Source organism: Scyliorhinus torazame, chromosome 2, assembly GCF_047496885.1.
Source record: "Scyliorhinus torazame isolate Kashiwa2021f chromosome 2, sScyTor2.1, whole genome shotgun sequence".
Lineage (NCBI taxonomy): Eukaryota > Metazoa > Chordata > Chondrichthyes > Carcharhiniformes > Scyliorhinidae > Scyliorhinus > Scyliorhinus torazame.
In genome coordinates this window covers 263,719,948-263,743,844 of record NC_092708.1, presented here as the reverse complement: position 1 = coordinate 263,743,844, position 23,897 = coordinate 263,719,948, and the positions used below count along the sequence as shown (strand labels likewise).

Here is a 23,897-nt window from a genome sequence, read left to right as displayed (position 1 = left end):
GGTAAACCTCTCGCAGTTGAAGGAGTAGTCAAGGCGATCCAGAGACTGAGACCAAATTGGATGATGAACCTTTGGAGTCATCCGTGGGCTGGAAGGTACTGGATGTTCAGTGTGAGGTTCAAGGAGATTTAGTGAATGTGCGAGAGGGGTTTTGTGCTCTGGCCCAGACTGTTGCGTTGTCCATCCAGGCCATGTGCACTGTGACCACCCACTCTGCAGTGCACCAAACTTCATTCATGGACAAACTGGTTATTGCCTTGGAGGGGCAAACCCACAATATTACAGGCACATTCATGGGATTATGCTCTGACCATCGCACTGCCTCTGCACTCAGGGACCCAAAACCTCTGAGGGGGATCGGAAGACTGGGCACTGATTCAGCTCCTGAGATCTCACTCGGAGACGCGGAGGAACAATCAACCCTCACAGTAGAGGGAGAGCAGAAGCTGCAACCATCTGGGAGCACTTGTCAAGGCACATATCATGGGTGCAGCCTCTCCTCCGCCCTTCCGTCATTTGTGCAGTCCCCCATCATTGCAACAATGACAGCAACACCTTCTGTGACTGAGTAGGTGTGTTCAAAATTCATGCGGCTGTCAAGGCCTCAGCTTTCTGAGGACACCTCCCAAAGTCATACAGGGCACCAGGACAATCTGATCAGCAGCCTCTCTCCAGCAAGTAAGCAATCAGTGGGGGAAGAGGGGGATTGGAGGAGGGGGGGGGGGGGGGTTGCAGAGCGATGGGGAGCACTGTGCCAGAGAATAAGGAAAATAATTAAGAATACACCACACCAGTAACCAATCTGGTCACATAGCTGCATTTTTATATACCATCATCAGATTGACCATTGACAATATGTTAATAAATCTGGATGATGCGTACTGCAATGCTCCCCCTGAACTAACCACGCATTGGAAACCTCTTTGGGAGACCAGTTCTCAATGTGACAATGCTCCTGGCGATTCTATGGCTGTTATTATTGCTCCCCTCCATATCTGTTCTGGAGGCCACGAGCCATCGTTTCAAAGGGTAACCCTTTGTCACCCAGAAACCTACCATCCAGGGTGTCAAGTCTATTGAGTATGCCGGGCACCCGGGATTGCTGGACCATGTAGGAATAGTGGCTGTACATTTTTCTTTGATTGTGGTCACAGACCAATTGTACATTCAATGAGTGAAAGTCCTTCCTGTTAATGAATACACCAGGTTCGTCAGCTGGAGCCTTTATGGTGACATGAGTGGTGTCTATTGGCCACTGAACCCTCGGAAACCTGCCAACGCCACAGAGCCTTTGACCAATTCCAATTGACTGAGGCCATCCATTGAACATGCAACATACTGACCTGCCCTTCAGAATATTGCATCTGTTGGGACCTTACCAGAGTGGTGTGCAGCAGGCTCAGTAATATGGTGGAGATCTGCACAGGCAGCCTGAAAGTATACAGTGGCAAAGAATTTCAGCATAGCAGTCACCTGTATTGCTGTTTAGTGACCACCTATGTAGTTGTAAGCGATCTCCCCTGCCAACATCACTTAAGAGAGAGATTACTGTGGCTCTGGAGAGCTTGAGTCACCTCTGGCGATGTGTGTTAGACATTTGGATGTAACTCATTCTCTGCCTAGATATTCGATTGGCAGCATAAGACCCAGCTCTGCCCCTCCATTGTTGCAGCATTGTGCCTCCATCAGCTATTTGCTCTGCTGTTGGCCTGTCAATCTCAAACACGGCCAGTGCATCCTGGCACTGACCATCTGGCCTTCTCCTTCCCCCTCCTGCTCCTCACTGGAGGAAGCGTCTCCCAAAGAGTCTACTATGCTTTTTTTATACAACCGAACAGAGTGAGGTACTGTCTAAATGCATCATTCTGCAGGTTAAATTATGCCTTAAAACAGCAAAGGTATCCCCTTGAAACATAGCTTCCAGCCGTAAATGCTAGCAGTACTCACAGCAGTCTGAACTGCTGAGGTCAAGTTGATGACTTTTAACCTGCACTTACAGTCTTTCAGCGAAAGGAAAAACGAGATTGTCACCAGGCGCGGTTCACACTTTCTAAGTTCCCAGCATGCATTATACCAGGCAATTGCCATATTAACAAGCTTACTGTGTGAAACAGTCTATGTCCAAACCCAGGCTTGGTTTGACACAAAGCAAGCAACATTTAAGTGCCAGGCAATGTGTATCTCCAATAAGAGGTAATCTAACCATCACTTCTTGACATTCAGTGGCATTACCATCACTGAAACCGCACTAGCAACATCCTGGGGTTTACCGTTGACCAAAAACTGAATTGAACTAGCTATATATATCCTGTGGCTACAAGAGCCAATCAGAAACGAGAAATCATGCGGCGATTAACTCACCTCCTGACTCCCCAAATCCGGTCCACCATCTACAAGGCACAATTCAGGAGTCTGATTCATATACCTGGATGGGTGTAGCTCCAACAACACTCAAGAAGCTTGACACCAACCAGGACAAGGCAACCTGCTTGGTTGGCACCCCTTCCACAAATATTCATTGCCTCCACCAATGACGAAGCATGGAGGCAGTCTATACCATCTACAAAATGCACGGCAAGAACTCATTAACGCTTCTCAGGCAGCACCTTCCAAACCCACAACCACCACCATCTAGAAGGAGAAGGGCAGAGGACACATGGGAACACCACAACCTGGAGTTTTCTCTCCAAGTCACTCACCAGCCTAACTTGAAACTCCATCGCTGTTTCTTCACTGTCGCTGACTCAAAATCCTGGAACTCCCTCCCTAACAGTGTGGTGGGCTTATCTCCACTATAGAGATTGTGGCAGTTCAACAACACAAATAACAGCAGAAATTGCTGGATGAGCTCAGCAGGTCTGGCAGCATCTGTTGGGAGAGAAAGACAGTTAACGTTTTGATCCTGTATGACTTCTTCAAACCTGGGATGGGGTCTGTCGGGAAGAAGCAACACCCACATCCTGCAAATAAACAAAGTAAGCAATTAAATTGAATTTAAATAATGGGGGCGGGCTGCACGACTTCTAGATCTAGGAAGGAGGTGAATATTGCCAAATTAACACCAGGAGGTAAATCTGATCCATTTTCAAATCTACCTGTTACTCCCTGTTCATTTAGTTGAATACTTTCTCCACACAGTCCAAATTTTCTGTATTTCCCTCCTGTTTCCAATCAAGGCTTTCCCTTTCTATTACTCATTTCACTGCATTCAAATGTTTGCATTTCTCTTTCTTTTCTAGAACTCACGTCTTCTCTCTCTATCACGTTCAATATCAAATAATATTCCTTTTTTAAGGAATTAAATCCAATTCCAGTTGATTCATTTGCAGCTGTGTCCTAGGCACGTCATCCTGCATTTTATCTAGTTCCCCTTCTCACTCCTCGAAGTTCAAACCATGTGCCCATACTTTAACAATTTCTGACTTCTTAACACCCTATGTTTAACTTGATTTCAAACTTTCCTGCCATTGATTTTCAATTAAACGTTATAATGTACTTAAAGGCATGCCCTCCCTTTTGACGAACGCTTCAGCAATGGACATAATCATTTTTAACATTTCAATTAATACAGAAAAATTTACTGTTATTTTTTTTGTGTACACTCTGGCCAAATCCAATGTACTTGCTACACCCAGTGTGTTTGCAATCCTACAGAGAGCCGTTAGTATTATTGCAATCTCCATAGGGACTGATAACTTTTAAATAAGGATCCCAACTTTCAATTATTGGCTGAAATAATGACACAGGATTTCACGTTTCAAACCTTTTACTGCAGCAACTAACTAATATTATGATCCTTTCATGGACCATTAATGTTTAAAAGGGAACCTAACTGACACCGATTTCATGCTTTTAAACAAAAACAAATATAATTGTGTACATCTTGTTTCAAAAGGAAGCACTAATAAATGAACACTATTATTTTTTATTCTATTTTATTATTCTATTCCATTATTACTTATTCTATACTTACTCAATTTGCAAATTTGCATGACTTATTCTAAATTGCTTTCAGATTAAAAGTAAAAACAGAAATATTTTCCAGATTAGAAAGACTAAAACTAGCTGGATTTTTTAAAACACAAATTAAATAAAAATAAATATGCAGGGCTGGGTGATGTGTTGTTGCTGCATGATGTGGGAGCTGGTGGACCCCATTGTGCTTTCCAGCGACTTTCCACATGTAGTAAGCATTGGCTGCTTGAGGAACTCCAGCTCAGAGTTGATGAACTGGATTCTGAGCTTCAGATGCTACGACACATGGGGAAGGGGGAGGGGTAACCTGGACACTGTGTTTCAGGAGGCAGTCACACCCCTTAAACAAACTAACATGAATTTGGCTAACGGTCAGGGACAGGAGGGTGTGGCTGTGAGTGAGGAGATAGAGGTATCCAGGAGATAGGTTGCAGGAGCTTCAACCCTTGACCTTGTCCAACAGTTTTGAATTTCTTGCGACCTGTCTGGACAGGAACGGGGACTGCAGGGAGGATGCCCAAACTGACCACAGCACCATGATACAGGGAGCCATCCAAGTGGAGGAAGAGAAACTAAATGTAGTGGTAATTGTGGATAGTGTAGTTAGGGGCATAGACACTGTTCTCTGTGACCAGGATCGAGAATCGTACCTCACAACTTGGTATCATTTGCAAATTTGGAGCTATTACATTTTGTTCTCTCATCTAAATCATATATATTGTGAATAGCTGGAGTCGCAGCACTGATCCCTGCAGTACCCCACTAGTCACTGCCTGCCAATTGGAAAAAGACCCGTTAATTCCTACTCTTCGTTTCTTGTCTGCCAAACAATTTTCTATCCATCTCAATACACTACTCCTAATCCCATGCGCTTTAATTTTACACACTAATTTCTTATGTAGAACTGTTGGAATACAACGTAGAAAAGTGTGAGGTTGTGTACTTTAGTCAAAAGATTAGAGGCAGAGACTATTTTCGAAATGGGAACAGGCTTCGGAAATCACAAAGGGGCTTAGGAGTTCCAGTTCAGTATTTTCATAAGGTTAACGTGCAGGCTCAGTTGGCAATTAGGAAGGCAAATGCAATATTAACATTCATGTCGAAAGGGCTAGACTACAAGAGCAGGGATACATTTTTGAGGCTGTATCAGGCTCTGCTCAGGCCCCCTTTGGAATATTACGAGCAGTTTTGGGCCCCGTATCTAAGGAAGGATGTGCGGGCCATGGAGAGGGTCCAGAGGAGGTACACAAGAATGATCCCCAGAATGAAGGACTTGTCATTTGAAGAGTGGTTGAGGACTCTGCATCTGTACTCGATGGGGTTTAGAAGGATGAGGGGGGATCTCATTGAAACTTACAGAGTGAGATGCCTAGATAGAGTGCTTGTGGAGACCACTAGCAGGAGAAACGAGAACCCGAGGACACAGCCTCAGACTGAAGGGATGATCCTTTAAAACAGAGATGATGAGGAATTTCTCCAGCCGGAGGGTGATGAATCTGTGGAACTAATTGCTGCAGAAGGCTGTGGAGACCAAGTCACTGAGTGTCTTTGAGACAAAGGTAGACAGGTTCTTGATTAAAAAGGGAATCAAGGGATATGGGGAGAAGGAAGGAGAATGGGGATGAGAATCATATCAGCCATGATTGAATGGTGGAACAGACTCGATCGGCCGAATGGCCTAATTCTGTTCCTATGTCTTTTGGCTTATGGTCCGATTTACTCAAGCTTACTTTTTACTTCCCCATAAGCGCTCATTTACACATTCCAAGAATCTTGAAGGTTCATTCACTTTTCCTGGGACCAAGCCAGAGGTATGCCACATTCCTTTTAATACACACTAATTGTTCTCAGTATTCCAGCTTCCTCTCATGTATGGAAATACATGGGATACATCCATTAGATTTTGGCTAAGCAATTCTCCAAATTTTGTTCAAAATATTGTGTTTTCTCAACTGAAACGTAGGCTTCACTGCCTGTTGAAATCTAATTGCTGTTGTTCACTACGATAGTTACTCTAGATTTCTTCCTCTACTTCCACGATAGACAAATCTTCCAGATTCCTTTGCCCTTCATTAATCCCAAGTTTCCAAACTGTGTGACCTTTGCCACAAGGCCAACCACCTTTCACTGTGAGAAACACTGTTGAGTTCTACTTCTAACTATAGCTAGTTAAGGGCAGTACAGAGGTTAGCACAGTTGCTCACAGCTCCCGGGTCCCAGGTTCGATTCCTAGCTTGGGTCACTGTCTGTGCTGAGTCTGCACATTTTCCCTGTGTCTGCGTGGGTTTCCTCCGGGTGCTCCGGTTTCCTCCCACAGTCCAAAGATGTGCAGGTTAGGTGGATTGGCCACGCAAAATTGCCCTTAGTGTCCAAAAAGGTTAGATGGGGTTACTGGGTTATGGGGATAGGGTGTAGGTGTGAGGTGTTCTTTCCAAGGGTCGGTGCAGACTCGATGGGCTGAATGGTCTCCTTCTGCACCGTAAATTCTATGTCTACACAGATTCTTTTTTTAAAAATATATATTTATTAAAGTTTTTTAACACAATTTTTCTCCCTTACAAACAATAACCCCCCCACCCCTCGTAACAAAAAAATAAAACGAGAAATCGCGCAGAGCAAGATATATACATGGCAAAATGATATATTTACACAGCTTTGTACACTGGCCCTCACCCGTACGTGCCAGTTTCCCCAACCCTTCATGTTATCTCTTGCTCATCCACCCTCCCAGGCAGTCCCCCCTTTCCCCCCCCTCCCCCCTCCCTTCCCAGGACGTCCCCTCCACCCCCCCCTCCCAAGGTTGCTGCTGCTGCTGACCGACCTTCCTCTAACGCTCCGCGAGATAGTCTAGGAACGGTTGCCACCACCTGTAGAACCCCTGCGCAGACCCTCTCAAGGCGAACTTAATCCTCTCCAACTTTATGAACCCAGCCATATAATTTATCCAGGCCTCCAGGCTGGGGGGCTTCGCCTCCTTCCACATTAGCAAGATCCTTCGCCGGGCTACTGGGGACGCAAAGGCCAGAATGCCGGCCTCTTTCGCCTCCTGCACTGCCGGTTCATCCACTACTCCAAATATTGCTAGCCCCCAGCTTGGCTTGACCCGGACTTTCACCATCTGAGATATTGCTCCCGCCACTCCTCTCCAGAACCCCTCCAGTGCCGGGCATGACCAAAACATATGGACATGGTTCGCCGGGCTCCCTGAGCACCTTCCACATCTGTCCTCTACCCCAAAGAACCTACTCAACCTTGCCCCCGTCAAGTGCGCTCTGTGGACCACCTTAAATTGTATCAGGCTGAGCCTGGCACACGAGGAGGAGGAATTAACCCTACCTAGGGCATCAGCCCACAGACCTTCCTCGATCTCCTCCCCTAGCTCCTCCTCCCATTTACCACTCAACTCTTCTACCAGCGCTTCCCCCTCTTTCAACCCCTGGTGTATTTCCGACACCTTGCCCGCCCCGACCCATACACCCGAGATCACCCTATCTTGAACTTCTTGTGCCGGGAGCAACGGGAATTCCCTCACCTGTCGCCTCACAAAAGCCCTCACCTGCATATATTTAAAGGCATTTCCCGGGGGTAACTCGAACTTCTCCTCCAGTGCCCCTAGGCTCGCAAACGTCCCGTCGATGAACAGGTCCCCCATTCTTCCAATCCCCGCCCGATGCCAGCTCTGGAACCCCCCGTCCATCTTCCCCGGGACAAACCGGTGGTTACCCCTGATCGGGGACCACACCGATGCTCCCATTGCACCCCGGTGCCATCTCTACTGGCCCCAGATCCTTAGCGTTGCCGCCACCACCGGGCTCGTGGTATACTTTGTCGGCAAGAGCGGCAGCGGTGCCGTCACCAACGCCCCCAGGCTCATTCCTTTACAGGACGCCATCTCCATCCTCTTCCATGCTGCCCCCTCTCCCTCCATAACTCACTTGCGGATCATCGCCACATTTGCTGCCCAGTAGTCGCTCCCCAGGTTTGGCAGCGCCAACCCTCCTCGGTCCCTACTGCATTCCAGGAACCCTCTCCTTACACGCGGGGTTTTATTCGCCCACACAAACCCCATAATACTCCTGCCTACTCTCTTTAAAAAGTCCTTAGTGATCACGATGGGAAGGCACTGAAACACAAACAGAAACCTCGGAAGGCCCACCATTTTGACCGACTGCACTCTACCCGCCAGCGAGAGCGGTAACATGTCCCATCTTTTGAAATCCTCCTCCATTTGCTCCACCAACCTCATCAGATTCAGTTTATGTAGGGTCCCCCAACTCCTGGCTATCTGGATCCCCAGATACCGAAAGCTCCCCTCCGCCCTCCTCAGCGGTAGGTCCCCTATCCCTCTTTCTTGTTCCCCCACCTGTAGTACAAAGAGCTCACTCTTCCCTACATTAAGCTTATAGCCCAAAAGCTCCCCAAACTCCCTTAGAGACTGCATGACCTCCACCATCCCCTCCATTGGATCCGCCACATACAGCAACAGGTCATCCGCATATAGCGAAACCCGATGCTCTTCTCCCCCTCGGGCCACCCCCCTCCATTTATTAGACTCCCTCAATGACATGGCCAATGGTTCGATCGCCAATGCGAACAACAGGGGGGACAGGGGGCACCCCTGCCTCGTCCCTTGGTACAGTCGAAAGTACTCCGACCTCCGCCAGTTCGTCACTACACTCGCCGTCGGGGCTCTGTAAAGGAGCTTAACCCAATTGATAAACCCTACCCCGAACCCAAACCTATGCAGCACCTCCCAGAGGTACTCCCACTCTACTCGGTCAAAGGCCTTCTCCGCGTCCATAGCTGCCACTATCTCCGCCTCTCCCTCCTCTGATGGCACCATTATCACGTTTAAGAGCCGCCGCACATTGGTGTTTAGTTGCCTGCCCTTTACTACACAGATTCTAACGAATCGCACAGGTCACAAAATATATCTCATGCTATAGGGTTTTCAATAAACACAGTCCCTGAACTCAGTTGTGGTGAGACAACACCACACTCTGAAACCTAGTGGCAGATGCCACTCAATCGATCTTCTGTGGCTTTCTCCTCACATTTCCCACAGATGATTGTTGTGTGTGTTTTCAAACTCCATTCTCAGAACGACACGTTTTAACATCTTGCTTCCACCTCCAGGTTTTCCAACTATCCTTTCAATATTCCTTTGCTTGCATGATTTCAAGCTTTCACAAAAACTCTGAGAGATCAAGCCACAAATTGCTACACAAATCCTTCACAGAGTATGGTAAAATATCATAAACCTTCGGCTCACTTGAGATATCATTAACTTCTTACTAGCCAAATTCTTCTCAGCTCTGTCCTTAGTTTCTGTGCTGTTTGGGAAGCCTGCCTTTTTGCAGCGCCCTTGTCCTGATTCTGGCAGAACTGAGAGAACTGTTCTCTCTCTAGCTTCGTAGTTCCTTCTGCTATGAATTCAGCAAAAATACAAACACAAGGTATGTTTCTCCTGAAATGTCCCCTGGTTGCTAAGTAACATTTCATTATTTCCTATCCTAAACTCTCAACACATTAGAAAGCATTGCGCAGGTCAAAGAGACACCGCCTGAGTGAGTAAGACACATCCAGAGTGGGAATTTGAAACTTGGTAATTTGGTGCAGTGAGGTCATTCGGTGCAGAGTGGGAGAAAGTGCTTTTTCCCTACTGTTTTGTGTTCTCTCTTTCTTTGGGCCTAGTTTTGGGAGCCGTGGGAGGAGGAGGAGCAGTCTCTGTGTGAATATAAATACCTAACGGTAACTTCCTGTTTTCCACTTTTTTTTCCAAAAGTGACGTCAGAGGGAAGCTGTGATCTGATTGGTTGATAGCAAATCTGCCCCAAATTTTTTAAAAACACAGCTAAATTCGTAACCCTAAATTAAACTAATTAATTAATTAGAGATGGCTGGTCAGGTGATGTGCTTGAGCTGCTTGATGTGGGAGCTGGCAGATCCCATTGCGAGCTGCAGCGACCACATCTGCAGTAAGTGTTGGCTGCTCGAAGAGCTCCGGCTCAGAGTTGATGAGCTGGAGTCTGAGCTTCAAACACTGAGGCACATCTGGGAGGGGGAGACTTACCTGGACACTGTGTTTCAGGAGGCAGTCACACCTGTCAGAGTAAGTAGTTTAGATCCTGCCAGTGGCCAGGGACAGCAGGGTGTGACTGCAAGTCAGGCAGGTAAAGGGAACCAGCAGTCAGGAACTCAGGAGCCTCGGCCCTTGACCCTGTCCAACAGGTATGAGGCACTTGCTCCCTGTGTGGATGGCGAACAGGGCTGCAGGAAGGATGAGTCAGCTGACCAAGGCACCATGGTTCAGCAGGCCATTCAAGGGGAGGGAGTAAATAGGCAAGTTGTAGTTGTAGGGTGTTCTATTATCAGGGGGCTAGATAGTATCCTTTGTGAGCAGGATAAAGAGTCCCACATGGTATGTTGCCTGCCCGGTGCTAGGGTGCAGGACATCTCTGACCGGCTTGAAAGGATACTGGCGAGGGAGGGGGAGGATCCAGTTGTTGTGGTGCATGTCGTACCAACAACATAGGCAAGTCTCGGAAAGAGGACCTGTTTAGAGATTATAAAGAGCTAGGATTCAAATTAAAAAACAGGTCCTCAAGGGTCATAATCTCCGGATTACTGCCCGAGCCATGTGCAAATTGGCATAGGGAGGCAAGAATAAGGGAAGTTAACACATGGCTGAAAGTGTGGTGTGGGTAAGAGGGGTTCCTTTTCATGGGACACTCAGTTTTGGGATGGGGGGACCTATACCGTTGGGATGGTCTCCACCTGAACCGAGCTGGGACCAGTGTTCTGGCGAAAAGAGTAAATAGGGTGGTCAATAGGACTTTAAACTAGAGATTGGGGAGGAAGGGAAAGTCAGGGAACCAAGAGGTGAAGTAATCAGTGGGATGCATAGCTGCTCAGGAATACAAAAAAGCACGAAAAGACAGAACTCAGGAGAGGTTACGATAGTCCCCATCTCACAAACTATGACACAGTGTATGGAAAGGCTCAGTAAACCAAGGTCCACCACACTAAGAAAACAAAAAGGGACGGTGAATAGAGAATTAAAGGTGCTATATTTAAATGTGCGCAATGTACGGAACAAGGCAGATGAGCTTGTGGCCCAGATTGTGACTGGCAGGTATGATGTGGTAGGCATCACAGAGACATGGTTGCAGGGGGTTCAGGACTGGCATTTAAACATCCAGGGATTCACAACCTATCGAAAAGACAGAGAGGTGGGCAGAGGGAGCGGGGTTGCCTTGTTAATTAGGAATGAAATTAAATCAATAGCACTAAACGACATAGGGTCAGACGATGTGGAGTCTGTGTGGGTAGAGTTGAGGAACCACAAAGGCAAAAAAACCATAATGGGAGTTATGTACAGGCCTCCTAACAGTGGTCAGGACCAGGGGCACAAAATGCACCACGAAATAGAAAGTGCATGTCAGAAAGGTAAGGTCACAGTGATCATTGGGGACTTCAATATGCAGGTGGACTGGGTAAATAATGTTGCCAGTGGACCCAAAGAAAGGGAATTAATTGAATGTTTACAGGAGGGCTTTTTGGAACAGCTTGTGATGGAGCCCACGAGGGAACAGGCCATTCTGGACTCAGTGTTATGTAATGAGCCAGACTTGACAAAAAATCTTAAAGTAAGGGAACACTTAGGAGGCAGTGATCATAATATGGTAGAATTCAGTCTGCAATTTGAAAGAAAGAAGGTAGAATCAGATGTAAAGGTGTTACAGTTAAATACAGGTAACTTCAGGGGCATGAGGGGGGAACTGACGAAAATCGACTGGGAGCAGAGCCTAATGGGAAAGACAGTAGAACAGCAATGGCAGGAGCTTCTGGGAGTAATTGAGGACACAGTACAGAGGATCATCCCAAAGAAAAGAAAGGTTATCAGAGGGGGGATTAGGCATGGCTGACAAAGGAAGTCAGGGAATGCATCAAAGCAAAAGAGAAAGCCTATAACGTGGCAAAGAGTAGTGGGAAGTCAGAAGATTGGGAAGGCTACAAAAACAAACAGAGGATAACAAAGAGAGAAATAAGGAAAGAGAGGATCAAATATGAAGGTAGGCTAGCCAGTAACATTCGGAATGATAGTAAAAGTTTCTTTAAATACATTAAAAACAAACGGGAGGCAAAAGTAGACATTGGGCCGCTCCAAAATGACGCTGGTAATCTAGTGATGGGAGGCAAGGAAATAGCTGAGGAACTAAATAAGTACTTTGCATAAGTCTTCACAGTAGAAGACATGAGTAATATCCCAACAATTCAGGAGAGTCAGGGGGCAGAGTTGAATATGGTAGCCATCACAAAGGAGAAAGTGCTAGAGAAACTAAGAGGTCTAAAAATTGATAAATCTCTGGGCCCAGATAGGCTACATCCTAGAGTTCTAAAGGAGATAGCTGAAGAAATAGTGGAGGCGTTAGTTATGATCTTTCAAATGTCACTGGAGTCAGGGAAAGTCCCAGAGGATTGGAAAATCGCTGTTGTAACCCCCCTGTTCAAGAAGGGAACAAGGAAAAAGATGGAAAATTATAAGCCAATTAGCCTAACCTCGGTTGTTGGCAAGTTTCTAGAATCCAGCGTTAAGGATGAGATTTCTAAATTCTTGGAAGTGCAGGGTCGGATTAGGACAAGTCAGCATGGATTTAGTAAGGGGAGGTCGTGCCTGACAAACCTGTTAGAGTTCTTTGAAGAGATAACAAATAAGCCAGACCAAGGAAAGCCAATGGATGTTATCTATCTTGACTTCCAAAAGGCCTTTGATAAGGTACCTCGGTACTTTGATAAGGTACTGAGTAAAATAAGGGCCCATGGTATTCGAGGCAAGGTACTAACATGGATTGACGATTGGCTGTCAGGCAGAAGGCAGAGAGTTGGGATTAAAGGTTCTTTTTCGGAATGGCAACCGGTGACGAGTGGTGTCCCGTAGGGTTCAGTGTTGGGGCCACAGCTGTTCTCTTTATATATTAACTATCTAGATGACGGGACTGGGGGCATTCTGGCTAAGTTTGCCGATGATACAAAGATAGTTGGAGGGGCAGGTAGTATGGAGGAGGTGGGGAGGTTGCAGAAAGATTTAGACAGTTTAGGAGAGTGGTCCAAGAAATGGCTGATGAAATTCAATGTGGGCAAGTGCGAGGTCTTGCACTTTGGAAAAAAGAATAGAGGCATGGACTATTTTCTAAACGGTGACAAAATTCATAATGCTGAAGTGCAAAGGGACTTGGGAGTCCTAGTCCAGGATTCTCTAAAGGTAAACTTGCAGGTTGAGTCCGTAATTAAGAAAGCAAATGCAATGTTGTCATTTATCTCAAGAGGCTTGGAATATAAAAGCAGGGATGTACTTCTGAATCTTTATAAAGCTCTAGTGAGGCCCCATTTCGAATACTGTGAGCAATTTTGGGCCCCACATCTCAGGAAGGACATACTGGCACTGGAGCGGGTCCAGCGGAGAATCACACGGATGATCCCAGGAATGGTAGGCCTAACATACGATGAACATCTGAGGATCCTGGGATTATATTCAATGGAGTTTAGGAGGTTGAGGGGAGATCTAATAGAAACTTACAAGATAATGAATGGCTTAGATAGGGTGGACGTAGGGAAGTTGTTTCCATTAGCAGGGGAGACTAGGACCTGGGGGCACAGCCTTAGAATAAAAGGGAGTCTCTTTAGAACAGGGATGAGGAGAAATTTCTTCAGCCAGAGAGTGGTGGGTCTGTGGAATTCATTGCCACAGAGGGCAGTAGAGGCCAGGACGTTGAGTGTCTTTAAGACAGAAGTTGATAAATTCTTGATTTCTCGAGGAATTAAGGGCTATGGAGAGAGAGCGGGTAAATGGAGTTGAAATCAGCCATGATTGAATGGTGGAGTGGACTCGATGGGCCGAATGGCCTTACGTCCGCTCGTATGTCTTATGGTCTTATGGTCTTATAGAAATACAGCTTGTACTGAAACCAAATCGACCATGCATACAAACACTATTTTCTAACGTGAACCTAACCAGAGTCGTACCCATTCCTATACAGAAATACTTAATCCCACATAAATCTAAACCTCAGCATAGTGGTTAGCACTGTTGCTTCACAGTGTCAGGGATCCGGGTTCGCCTCCCGGCTTGGGTCACTGTCTATGCGGAGTTTGCACGTTCTCCCTGTGTCTGCGTGGGTTTCCTCTGGGTGCTCCGGTTTCCTCCCACAAGTCCCAGAAGACGTGCTGTTAGGTGGATTGGACATTCTGAATTCTCCCTCTGTGAACCCCAACAGGTGCCTGAGTGTGGCGACTGGGGGATTTTCGTAGTAATTTCATTGCAAGCCTACTTGTGAAACTGAAAAAGATTATTATTACCTGATTTCTAACATCCAAAAATACAAATATAGATCACTTAAACCGACCTCTGCTTCCTGACCACGTGACAATTTTAACAGATCTGTCTACACAATGATCTCCACAACTATTGCGAATATTCAACATGCGGTCGGTTATAATTAATACTCATTGTGTGTACTCCTGTAGCAACTAACGATGCTGCAGTTATTATTCACTGTACTGTTACAGTTTGTCATTCAAACTTATCACTGATTATGGGTAAGCTTTTTTTTACCATTACTTATTGTTACACCTATAACTAACATTCTTAGTTGTCTGGTTATGTCTGTGGTTATTATCCATTTTGCATACTCAGTAATTCTGACTTATAATGCTGATCACTATATTGCTATTTATAGCGTTTGCCACTAAAGTTGCGTTCTACGTGCCCAAATCGTCGGACTCGATCAAACAAAAAACTGCGCACTTACCGGGTTATCTTTTAAAAAGCCAAAACATGCAATTCAGTAAGAACAAATAATCCCTCACTGCAGAATTCGATGCCATAATCTGAGAACTATTTAAAGGCGCGGTCTTTTAATGAATGAGAGTGTGTCACTGAACAGATGAGTGAATGGATAAGTGGATCCATTGGGCAGGTAGACAAATGGGTGGCTATGTGGGTTGGTGTGTGTAAGTAGCTGGTAGGTGGGGAGATGATGAGTCAAGTCGGGTCAGAGCGAGGCCTAGTTAAATCAGAGGTCTATCGGGTGGTCGAGGGGGGTGCTCCCCGGGTCTAGAACAAAGAACAAAGAAAATTACAGCACAGGAACAGGCCCTTCGGCCATCCCAGCCTGCGCTGATCCAGATCCTTTATCTAAACCTGTCACCTATTTTCCAAGGATATACTTCCCTCTGTTTCCCGCCCGTTCATATATCTGTCTAGATGCATCTTAAATAATGCTATTGTGCCCGCCTCTACCACCTCCGCTGGCAAAGCGTTCCAGGCACCCACCACCCTCTGCGTAAAAACTTTCCACGCACATCTCCCTTAACTTTCCCCCTCTCACCTTGCAATCGTGACCCCTTGTAATTGACACCCCCACTCTTGGAAAAAGCTTGTTGCTATCCACCCTGTCCATACCTCTCATAATTTTGTAGACCTCAATCAGGTCCCCCCCTCAACCTCCATCTTTCCAATGAAAACAATCCTAATCTACTCAACCTTTCTTCATAGCTAGCACCCTCCCTACCAAGCAACATGCTGGTGAACCTCCTCTGCACCCTCTCTAAAGCATCCACATCCTTCTGGTAATGTGGCGACCAGAACTGCATGCAGTATTCCAAATGTCGCCTAACCAAAGTCCTATACAACTGTAACATGACCTGACGACTCTTGTACTCAATACCCCGTCCGATGAAGGCAAGCATGCTGTATGCCTTCTTGACCACTCTATCGACCTGCGTTGCCATCTTCAGGGTACAATGAACCTGAACCCCCAGATCTCTCTGTGCATCAATTTTCCCCAGGACTCTTTCATTGACCGTATAGTCCGCTCTTGAATTAGATCTTCCAAAATGCATCACCTCGCATTTGCCTGGATTGAACACCATCTGCCATTTCTCTGCCCAACTCTCCAATCTATTTATATTTTTCTGTATTCTCTGACAGTCCTCCTCGCTATCTGCAACTCCACCAATCTTAGTATCATCTGCAAACTTGCTAATCAAACCACCTATACCTTCAGCCAGATCATTTATGTATATCACAAACAACAGTGGTCCGAGCACGGATCCCTGTGGAATACCACTAGTCACCGTTCTCCATTTTGAGACACTCCCTTCCACCACTACTCTCTGTCTCCTGTTGCCCAGCCAGTTCTTTATCCATCTAGCTAGTACACCCTGAACCCCATACAACTTCATTTTTTCCATCAACCTGCCATGGGAAACTTTATCAAACGCCTTACTGAAGTCCATGTATATGACATCTACAGCCCTTCCGTCATCAATTAACGTTGTCACTTCCTCAAAGAATTATATTAGGTTTGTAAGACATGACTTTCCCTGCACAAAACCATGCTGCCTATCACTGATAAGTCTATTTTCTTCCAAATGTGAATAGATCCTATCCCTCAGTATCTTCTCCCAACAGTTTGCCTACCACTGATGTCAAGCTCACAGGTCTATAATTCCCTGGATTATCCCTGCGACCCTTCTTAAACAAAGGGACAACATTAACAATTCTCCAGTTCTCCGGGACCTCACCTGTGCTCAAGGACACTGCAAAGATATCTGTTAAGGCCCCAGCTGTTTCTTCCCTCGCTTCCCTCAGTAACCTGGGATAGATCCCACCCGGACCTGGGAACTTGTCCACCTTAATGCCTTTTAGAATACCCAAAACTTCCCCCTTCCTTATGCCGGCTTGACCTAGCATATTTAAACATCCATCCTTAGCCTCAACATCCGTCATGTCCCTCTCCTTGGTGAATACCGATGCAAAGTACTCATTAAGAATCTCACCCATTTCTTCTGACTCCACGCATACATTCCCTCTTTTGTCTTTGAGTGGGCCAATCCATTCTCTAGTTACCCACTTGCTCCTTATATACAAATAAAAGGCTTTGGGATTTTCCTGAACCCTGTTCACCAAAGATATTTCATATCAGGGCTGTAATCTGGTTGGCGAATAGTTGGCTAATCGCCTCTGGTTAAGGGCTCGATGATTGTTCGGTGGGTAGATGGGAGTGAGGGGTGGGTGGGGGTGATGAGAGGGTGCGTCAATGAAGTTACTATCAAACTAAGTCCCGTGGATCTGTCTCAGAGTCGGGTCCTCGGCAGCAGGAGCATTACCCACAGGAATTATAAACTTCCCAAGCATTCCAATGTAAATTGGCATGTCAGGATTTCCACTGGTCCCTGACGAGCACCTTTAACATATTGAGACACAGATCAGAGCTATGACAATTTGGAGACCGGAAGATTTGGGCCTGGTAGTGATTACGAATGCCATCAGTTCACTTTGCACTTATAATGACAGCTTGTAACCGTTGATGATATTGAAATTACTTTTTTATTCCTGGTTATAATTCCTGCGGTGGGCTCCTCCTACATGTCACATGCAATCACTATGCTGTTACTTCTTTAGATGTTATTCATACTGTGACCGCTACAATTACTATTCGTTAAATGTTTGTCCTTTCAGTTTGTATTGTTAATGAATAAGCTTATATTCCTCTTTTGATAGTGTTGATCTCACAATTATTTCTTACTTACAATTGTGGTTATCCTCGCAACTCCACAATTTTTAGTTGAGGCATCTAAAATATTTATTTGCAATGACTATTTCTAATAGACTGAGCCATATTAACCAGGAAAGATTGGTTGATTTCAGCCTGGGAGATGTGTTTTAAATTGGCACTGTGGAAGTGGGATACTGAATTTGCATGATCAGCCATAATCATATTGAATGGTGGTGCAGGCTCGAGGGGCCGAATTGCTCCCTCCTGCATCTATTTTCTATGTCTGTGTTTCCATGATGATACCTTGGATACCCTGACCTCCATGGAAATTGCCCGGGTAATTCCACAGCTCCGAAGGCTCTCAATGTAAAAGCATAATGTTTCTACTTGGCTCTGAGTTCAAGGTGGGGCCTTCAGAATGTTCCGTGGAACCACTTGAGTCAAGACATTAACCCAAGAAATGTTAGGGAGAAAAACCCCAGTCTGTCTCCTGCTTAATTATAGAATTGGCATCGCAATCACGCACACAGACTGCAACCGCAATTACTCCCATGACCTCTGTTCTGTCTCCTGATCCCACTGGTTATCCCTAACCAAATCCAACCATCGCTGACCGCCTGAATAGTCAGCCCTGATCTGACCAAACCCCAGTCCACAGACTAAATTCACAAATTGAACTGACTACCCCTCCTGACCAAGCTGAACCCTAACCATCTAACTACCCGCCAGGTCCAAACCTGACTACAATTCACAACTCGACCCAACTACCCGCAACACACCTCCCACCTCACCCACATACTATCCTACAAACATCCCAACTCACCAACCTGCCACTTGACCCAACTGCTATCCTAGTCAACCACCAACTCATCCTGCTGCAACCTTACACACTGCCTAATTCACCAACATGGAAACGTGCCCACCGAGCAACTCGACTACTTGCCAACCTAACCACCGACCAACGTATTTACCTACCATCTCTTCCTTTTTCCACCCCACCGAACTATGATCTCACCCAGCAACCATTCTGCCCAACGGCAAAGTCATCCACCTGTCGCTCAAACCAACTACCACCCTAACCACCCACCACATCATGCAATGCCCAGCATATCAACCCCAACCTACCCATCCATTCTCTCATCCACATACAGCCCTGCCCATCTAAAACCCTACCAACTTACAACCATATACAAATGACACAGTGCCCACATATGGCCTCACTCTTATGCCATCCTACCTATCTGCCATGTTACCTATTCTGCCACCTCACCCAACTGGCACCAACGCACCTATTATATCACCCGTGTGCCACCCTACCAGTTTCCACAATACTCACACACCTCCACATTACCCACTTACCATCTCACCTGCCTGCTACTCACCAACTAGCACTTCACCCACCCGCCTGACTATCCACCTGGCATCCCACCCACTGGCCATGCTGCCCTCCTGTTACCACACCCATCTGCTACCTTACCCATCTACCATCTCAATAACCTGCCACCCCATCAAGCTACTGCCAAACCCACTTAGCACGTAGACACCTGCCTCCCTACCCACTTACCAGCTCACCCAAATTCTACCCTACCCTCCTACCACCTCAAATCAGGAATGCGATCCAATGCTCTCAATTGACCTAGACGAGTGCATCTCTAATAACAGTCAAGAAATCCTAGACAGTCTAGGACAGGGTAGGCCGGTTCATTAGTGCCTAATCGTCACGTTAACCATTCACCCATCCCACCACCAATGCACAGTGGCAGTTGTGTGTGCCATCGATAAGATGCAGAGCAATAATTTGCCAAGCCTCCTTCGAAAACACCTTGCAAATTCGCAGCCTCTACCACTTATAGCGACAAAAACATTCACTGCATGGGGACACCTGCAAGACACCGCCCCCCTCCTCAAACCCCCTCAAGCCACATCCGAACCTGATTTTGAACTACTTTGCTGTTCCTTCCGCGTTGCTGTGGCAAAAAGTTGCAACTCCCTTCCTAACGGCACTGTGGGGGGTGTACCAACACACATACACAACAGTGCTCCAAGAAGGTGGGTCACCACAGAATTCCTGATGCCAATTTTAGGACTGAGCAGCTGCTGTCCTATGGTCCACTGTGTATAAGAATACTTCAATGTGCTTGTTAATACTTCCAACCGACTGGATCCTTCTGATTTGGTGTCAGGGCAAGCTAATGTCCAGAAAGGGGAAATTCACATCAGAGTAACTAGAACATCCTAAGTGGGCAGTTTGCTTCTCCGTCACATGTGAGATCAGTCGCCTCGCCTCTGCCCACGCAGTCTGGGCCAATATAGGTGTTTGTTTTAAGACGCTACATTAAGGAAACAATGCGAATGTGATACAGATGTTGACTCCATTACTGTAATTGCATTCTGTTGGCTTCACAATAACGGTTTTATTATTTAAAGTCAAGGTATCAAACGTGCTTAAAAGATGAGCAATTTTCCTTATTACAGAAGATGTGATTGCGATTTAGCAAGGTAGGTACAGCAGTCCCCAATTTCTGACATCGAAGGACAACTTAATGGTAAATCCGACTTAGTTGGTCCTCAGTGACAGACTTTTGTAATTCTAAGATTATAACACTGTTTTTGAAGTGCCTACAGATCTGAACTCATCCCGGTAATCAGGCACTCTGAATAGTGGTGTTAAAATAACAATGATGTTTAACCTGGTGTTGTACGACTTCTTACTTAAAATAACAAGAACATTTACTTCCCTAACAGCCCTCCATAAAAGTAAGCAGAAGCCCTGCGGTTTCCTCGGAATCTCTTTTAAATTTAATAGGATTTTGAGTTTACTTGTACGCGATCTACATTGCAGCCACTGTATGTGTAGCAGACGCATGTGGATTTGCGGAACCCTCCCAGTGGATGCGTGCTGTGGTTTTTGGGCGGGTCTCCCCCAGTTGTCCCTGCCAAGTCCATTCTGTTTGGAATGGCCAAGGGAGTTACAATTATTCGTGTTCTCCTCCGATGACCACAATGCATGTTGCAACTCGTGCTTGGTAGAATCAGGAGATAACTGCAGTGACTTCATTCTTATTGCCAGGTGGATATGTCACCCTTACGGACGTACCAGAAACGTTGAAGCAGATAGAATACAACGTCGATGCCAACATTCCAGCCACCTCCAAGCACCGTTCAAATGTGCGCGCCCTTTATTGGGGGACCGATCACCATGACTATCCATCCGACTTTGATTTCATTCTGGGATCGGATATTGTTTACAGCCCATCTCAGTTTCCAAGTCTTGTAGAAACACTTCTTCATTGCTGCAACGAAAACACTACCGTTTTGTTCTCTACAAATATGCCCGCCAGAATGGGGGCCCAGGATTTCCACGAGCAGGTTATACCAAGGAGCTTCAACAGCAAGCTCGTTTATACAAACGGGGTGATTTCCATTTACAAAATGAGCAAGAAATCCGCCCGTTAAGTACCAGTTCCTGTCGCTTGGCAGCACTGAACTTGAGTACTGCTGAAAAAGAGACATGCTTTGCGGAAGATTCTGGTCTTGCACTCATCACGGCAAATCGCAAGAATGCCATGTCAGAGGGAACATCAGGGGCGCTGCCATCAACTGGCGCCTTATTCATGGAACTTGTCTACCAACCAGTATCCACTTGGCAAACACTCAATACTCTCGTCTCATACAGGATAAATTGGCATTTTCTTGCGAATTGTCCTGACAGTGCATGACCAAAAGCTTCCACAAAACATCATTCTTCAGCAACTCTAGTTCCCGATACAGGGATGGAATAAAATCGACCGTTTTTCATCATTCTGGAGATTTAGAATGTTTAATAACCTTTCCGAATGTCACTTTGATAAGATAATAAACTTATCTTATTTTCCATCCTTGCTCAATATCATCCCCTTGCTCTCCAAAATATGTGTGATCAATACTGGCATAATATCGAACACACAGCTCTCTTTTGGTGAAAGCCAATACACGTTAACGCTGTCAAATCGCAACTTGTAGTATTTAATAGATGAATTAAATCGTTTAAAATAACTGGGTTAACTCTCTCGGTAAACTGTGCATGGTGGAATGTCATACAGTAAACAAATTTGTTCGCGACCTTCAGCTGAACCCAACAGAAATATCCACTCCCGCTCTATCTACCGGCGATCTTATCTGCGCTCTTTGCTCTCATCATAAATCCAGCTCTCCGATTTCCTTCGCAGCGAAAAGTGATTCCCAAATGCTGATCGTGCAGCTGCTAACACCTCAGATATCCTCAGCAACTCATTGCTGCAACCTCTTGTCTCGGGATAAAATAGGGCTCGCTTTCGATTGAGTCCATTATGTCACAATCCACAAATTAAAACGTGCTGTTTATACTCACTTGAAATTGTGGCAGTTTGTATTGAGGCCACTGAAAAGTCACACTTGCCCCTGCAATTTCTTCCGGCAAAATCACGAATGTTTAAGTTAAATAACTGCACTTATTTCATTTCTAAAAGTGCAGTGCAGTTGGTTCGCCACTTAAAGGCGAAGCATCCCAATGTTTAAGTAGGCCATTGGTCAAACATACCTTTCTTTGTAGTTGTGCTCCATTATGTTGATATGACAAGCGTCGCTAACTGCACTGGATACATTTGCCACCTATTGGTTGTATTTATTTAAATTGCAAGGAACAAAATCGTCACGCAAGTCTCAAAAGGTGGCAAGCCCTTTGCCTCTGACACGATATAACTCAGGTTTACCTCGAAAATTGGGGAGATCCGAACATTTGGTATTATGTATAATCATGATGTATTAAAATATGCATTCATTTTTACTGTAATCAATATATAGGTGGCAAAGAGTTCGCTCGTCTCAATGTTTGAATGGGATTGGTGATGCAGAATATATCAATACTGATTTACTTTGGATTTCTTTGTCTATACCACACACCTTCCAATATAATCTCAGTGTAACAAGGCTTGAATAATGGGAACAAAAATAAAACAAGTTTGAAAACTTTATCCTGAAATTGAACACTGTGGCATTTTTTGCAGATAGTATTTACTGTGATGATTCAAATAAGCACTGTAAAAACAAAGCGAGCGCCACACCTTTTAAGATATGAAACTACATATCGCCATACACAGATGTATTGAAATCATCATTGTAGGATAATGCACAAAACTGTTAGAATCTTCATTTTCTCCAGATCGTTATTGTTGGTGCGGCAGGGCTCGTTAAACCGACAACAGCTAAAAAGGCACATCAGTCACAATAGGCACATCACAGCCTTTCACACACCTCATGTCCAGGTATCCTTTCTAATCTCTGGCACATAGCTCCTTCTTTCACTTGTGTTCAGTAAAATATATTGTCGCCGTTTTCCGAGAACACAGGTTTGGGATAGTGCAGCAACTCCATTTGATCTTGTGTATTCTCGGGTATTACAACATAATTGTCTTCCACTCTTCAGTCTCTTTCCAATCGAAAAAGATGGGATTCTCTTTTTTCACCATTGCCGTTCATGCATCGTGGTTAATATTAGGCATGGGTACACCCATCATGAAGGTACGGGGAAGAGGTTATACGTCCTATCCGAGTATTCATGGAGTATCGGAACAGTTTCTTGTAAATTGCAGCTCTAATGCTGTTTCGTTAGGTCTTGCTCACTTGGGAGATTCATAAATTTAAGGTAGCTTTCGACCAGTACTGTTGACGTCTCGTATTGTCTCTAACTGAGCAAGACCTGTTTTCAACAATAATTTCACCTGTAAATTCAGATTTCAAGATCGTTTTCTTTTAAATTAAGGAACACCGAACATATTAATACACTTACACAATTTTACATCTTCCTTTTTCCTGTTCTGTCTCTTATCGGCTTCTGCCTCTGCTTTACACGTCCTTAAACCCTTATTGCCCCAATTTCCTTCGATAGAGCGGCACGGTAGCACAGTGGTTAGCACTATTGCTTCACAGTGCCTTGGGTCACTGTCTGTGCGGAGGCTGCACGTTCTCGCCCTGTCTCCCCGTGTCTGTGTGGGTTTCCTCCGACTTCCTCCCACAAGTCCCGAAAGATGTGCATGTTGGGTGAATTGGACATTCTGAATTCTCCCTCAGTGTACCCGAACAGGCGCCGCAGTGTGGCGACAAGGGATTTTCACAGTAAGTTCATTGCAGTGTTATTGCAAACCTGCTTGTGACAAAATAAAGATGATCGATCTGATTGTTATCTGTATCTGTCTGCACCGTTCTTTCTTTCCCAGCAGTTTGTGTTGCCTTAGCATAGTGTTCTGGAAGAGGAACTACCTAAAAGATTAATTTTGGACTTGGTTATCATGTAAATGTGACTTCAAACATCTACTTTCACCAATCGTAAACAGTGTTGGCCTC

The 23,897-nt window shown here is 45.5% G+C and overlaps 1 protein-coding gene across 2 annotated transcripts in view; it reads left to right on the top strand.

Annotated features, from left to right (window-relative positions):
- The window catches only part of LOC140398192 (EEF1A lysine methyltransferase 3-like), a 63,214-nt gene extending 40,686 nt beyond the window's left edge, over positions 1-22,528 (top strand). For both annotated transcript variants that reach the window (XM_072486552.1, XM_072486561.1), the window contains one exon: positions 20,608-22,528. In XM_072486552.1, the coding sequence (XP_072342653.1) occupies positions 20,608-20,993 (386 nt within the window). In that variant the 3' untranslated portion in view covers positions 20,994-22,528. The remainder of the gene's footprint in view (positions 1-20,607) is intronic.
- Positions 22,529-23,897: the final 1,369 nt, after the last annotated feature.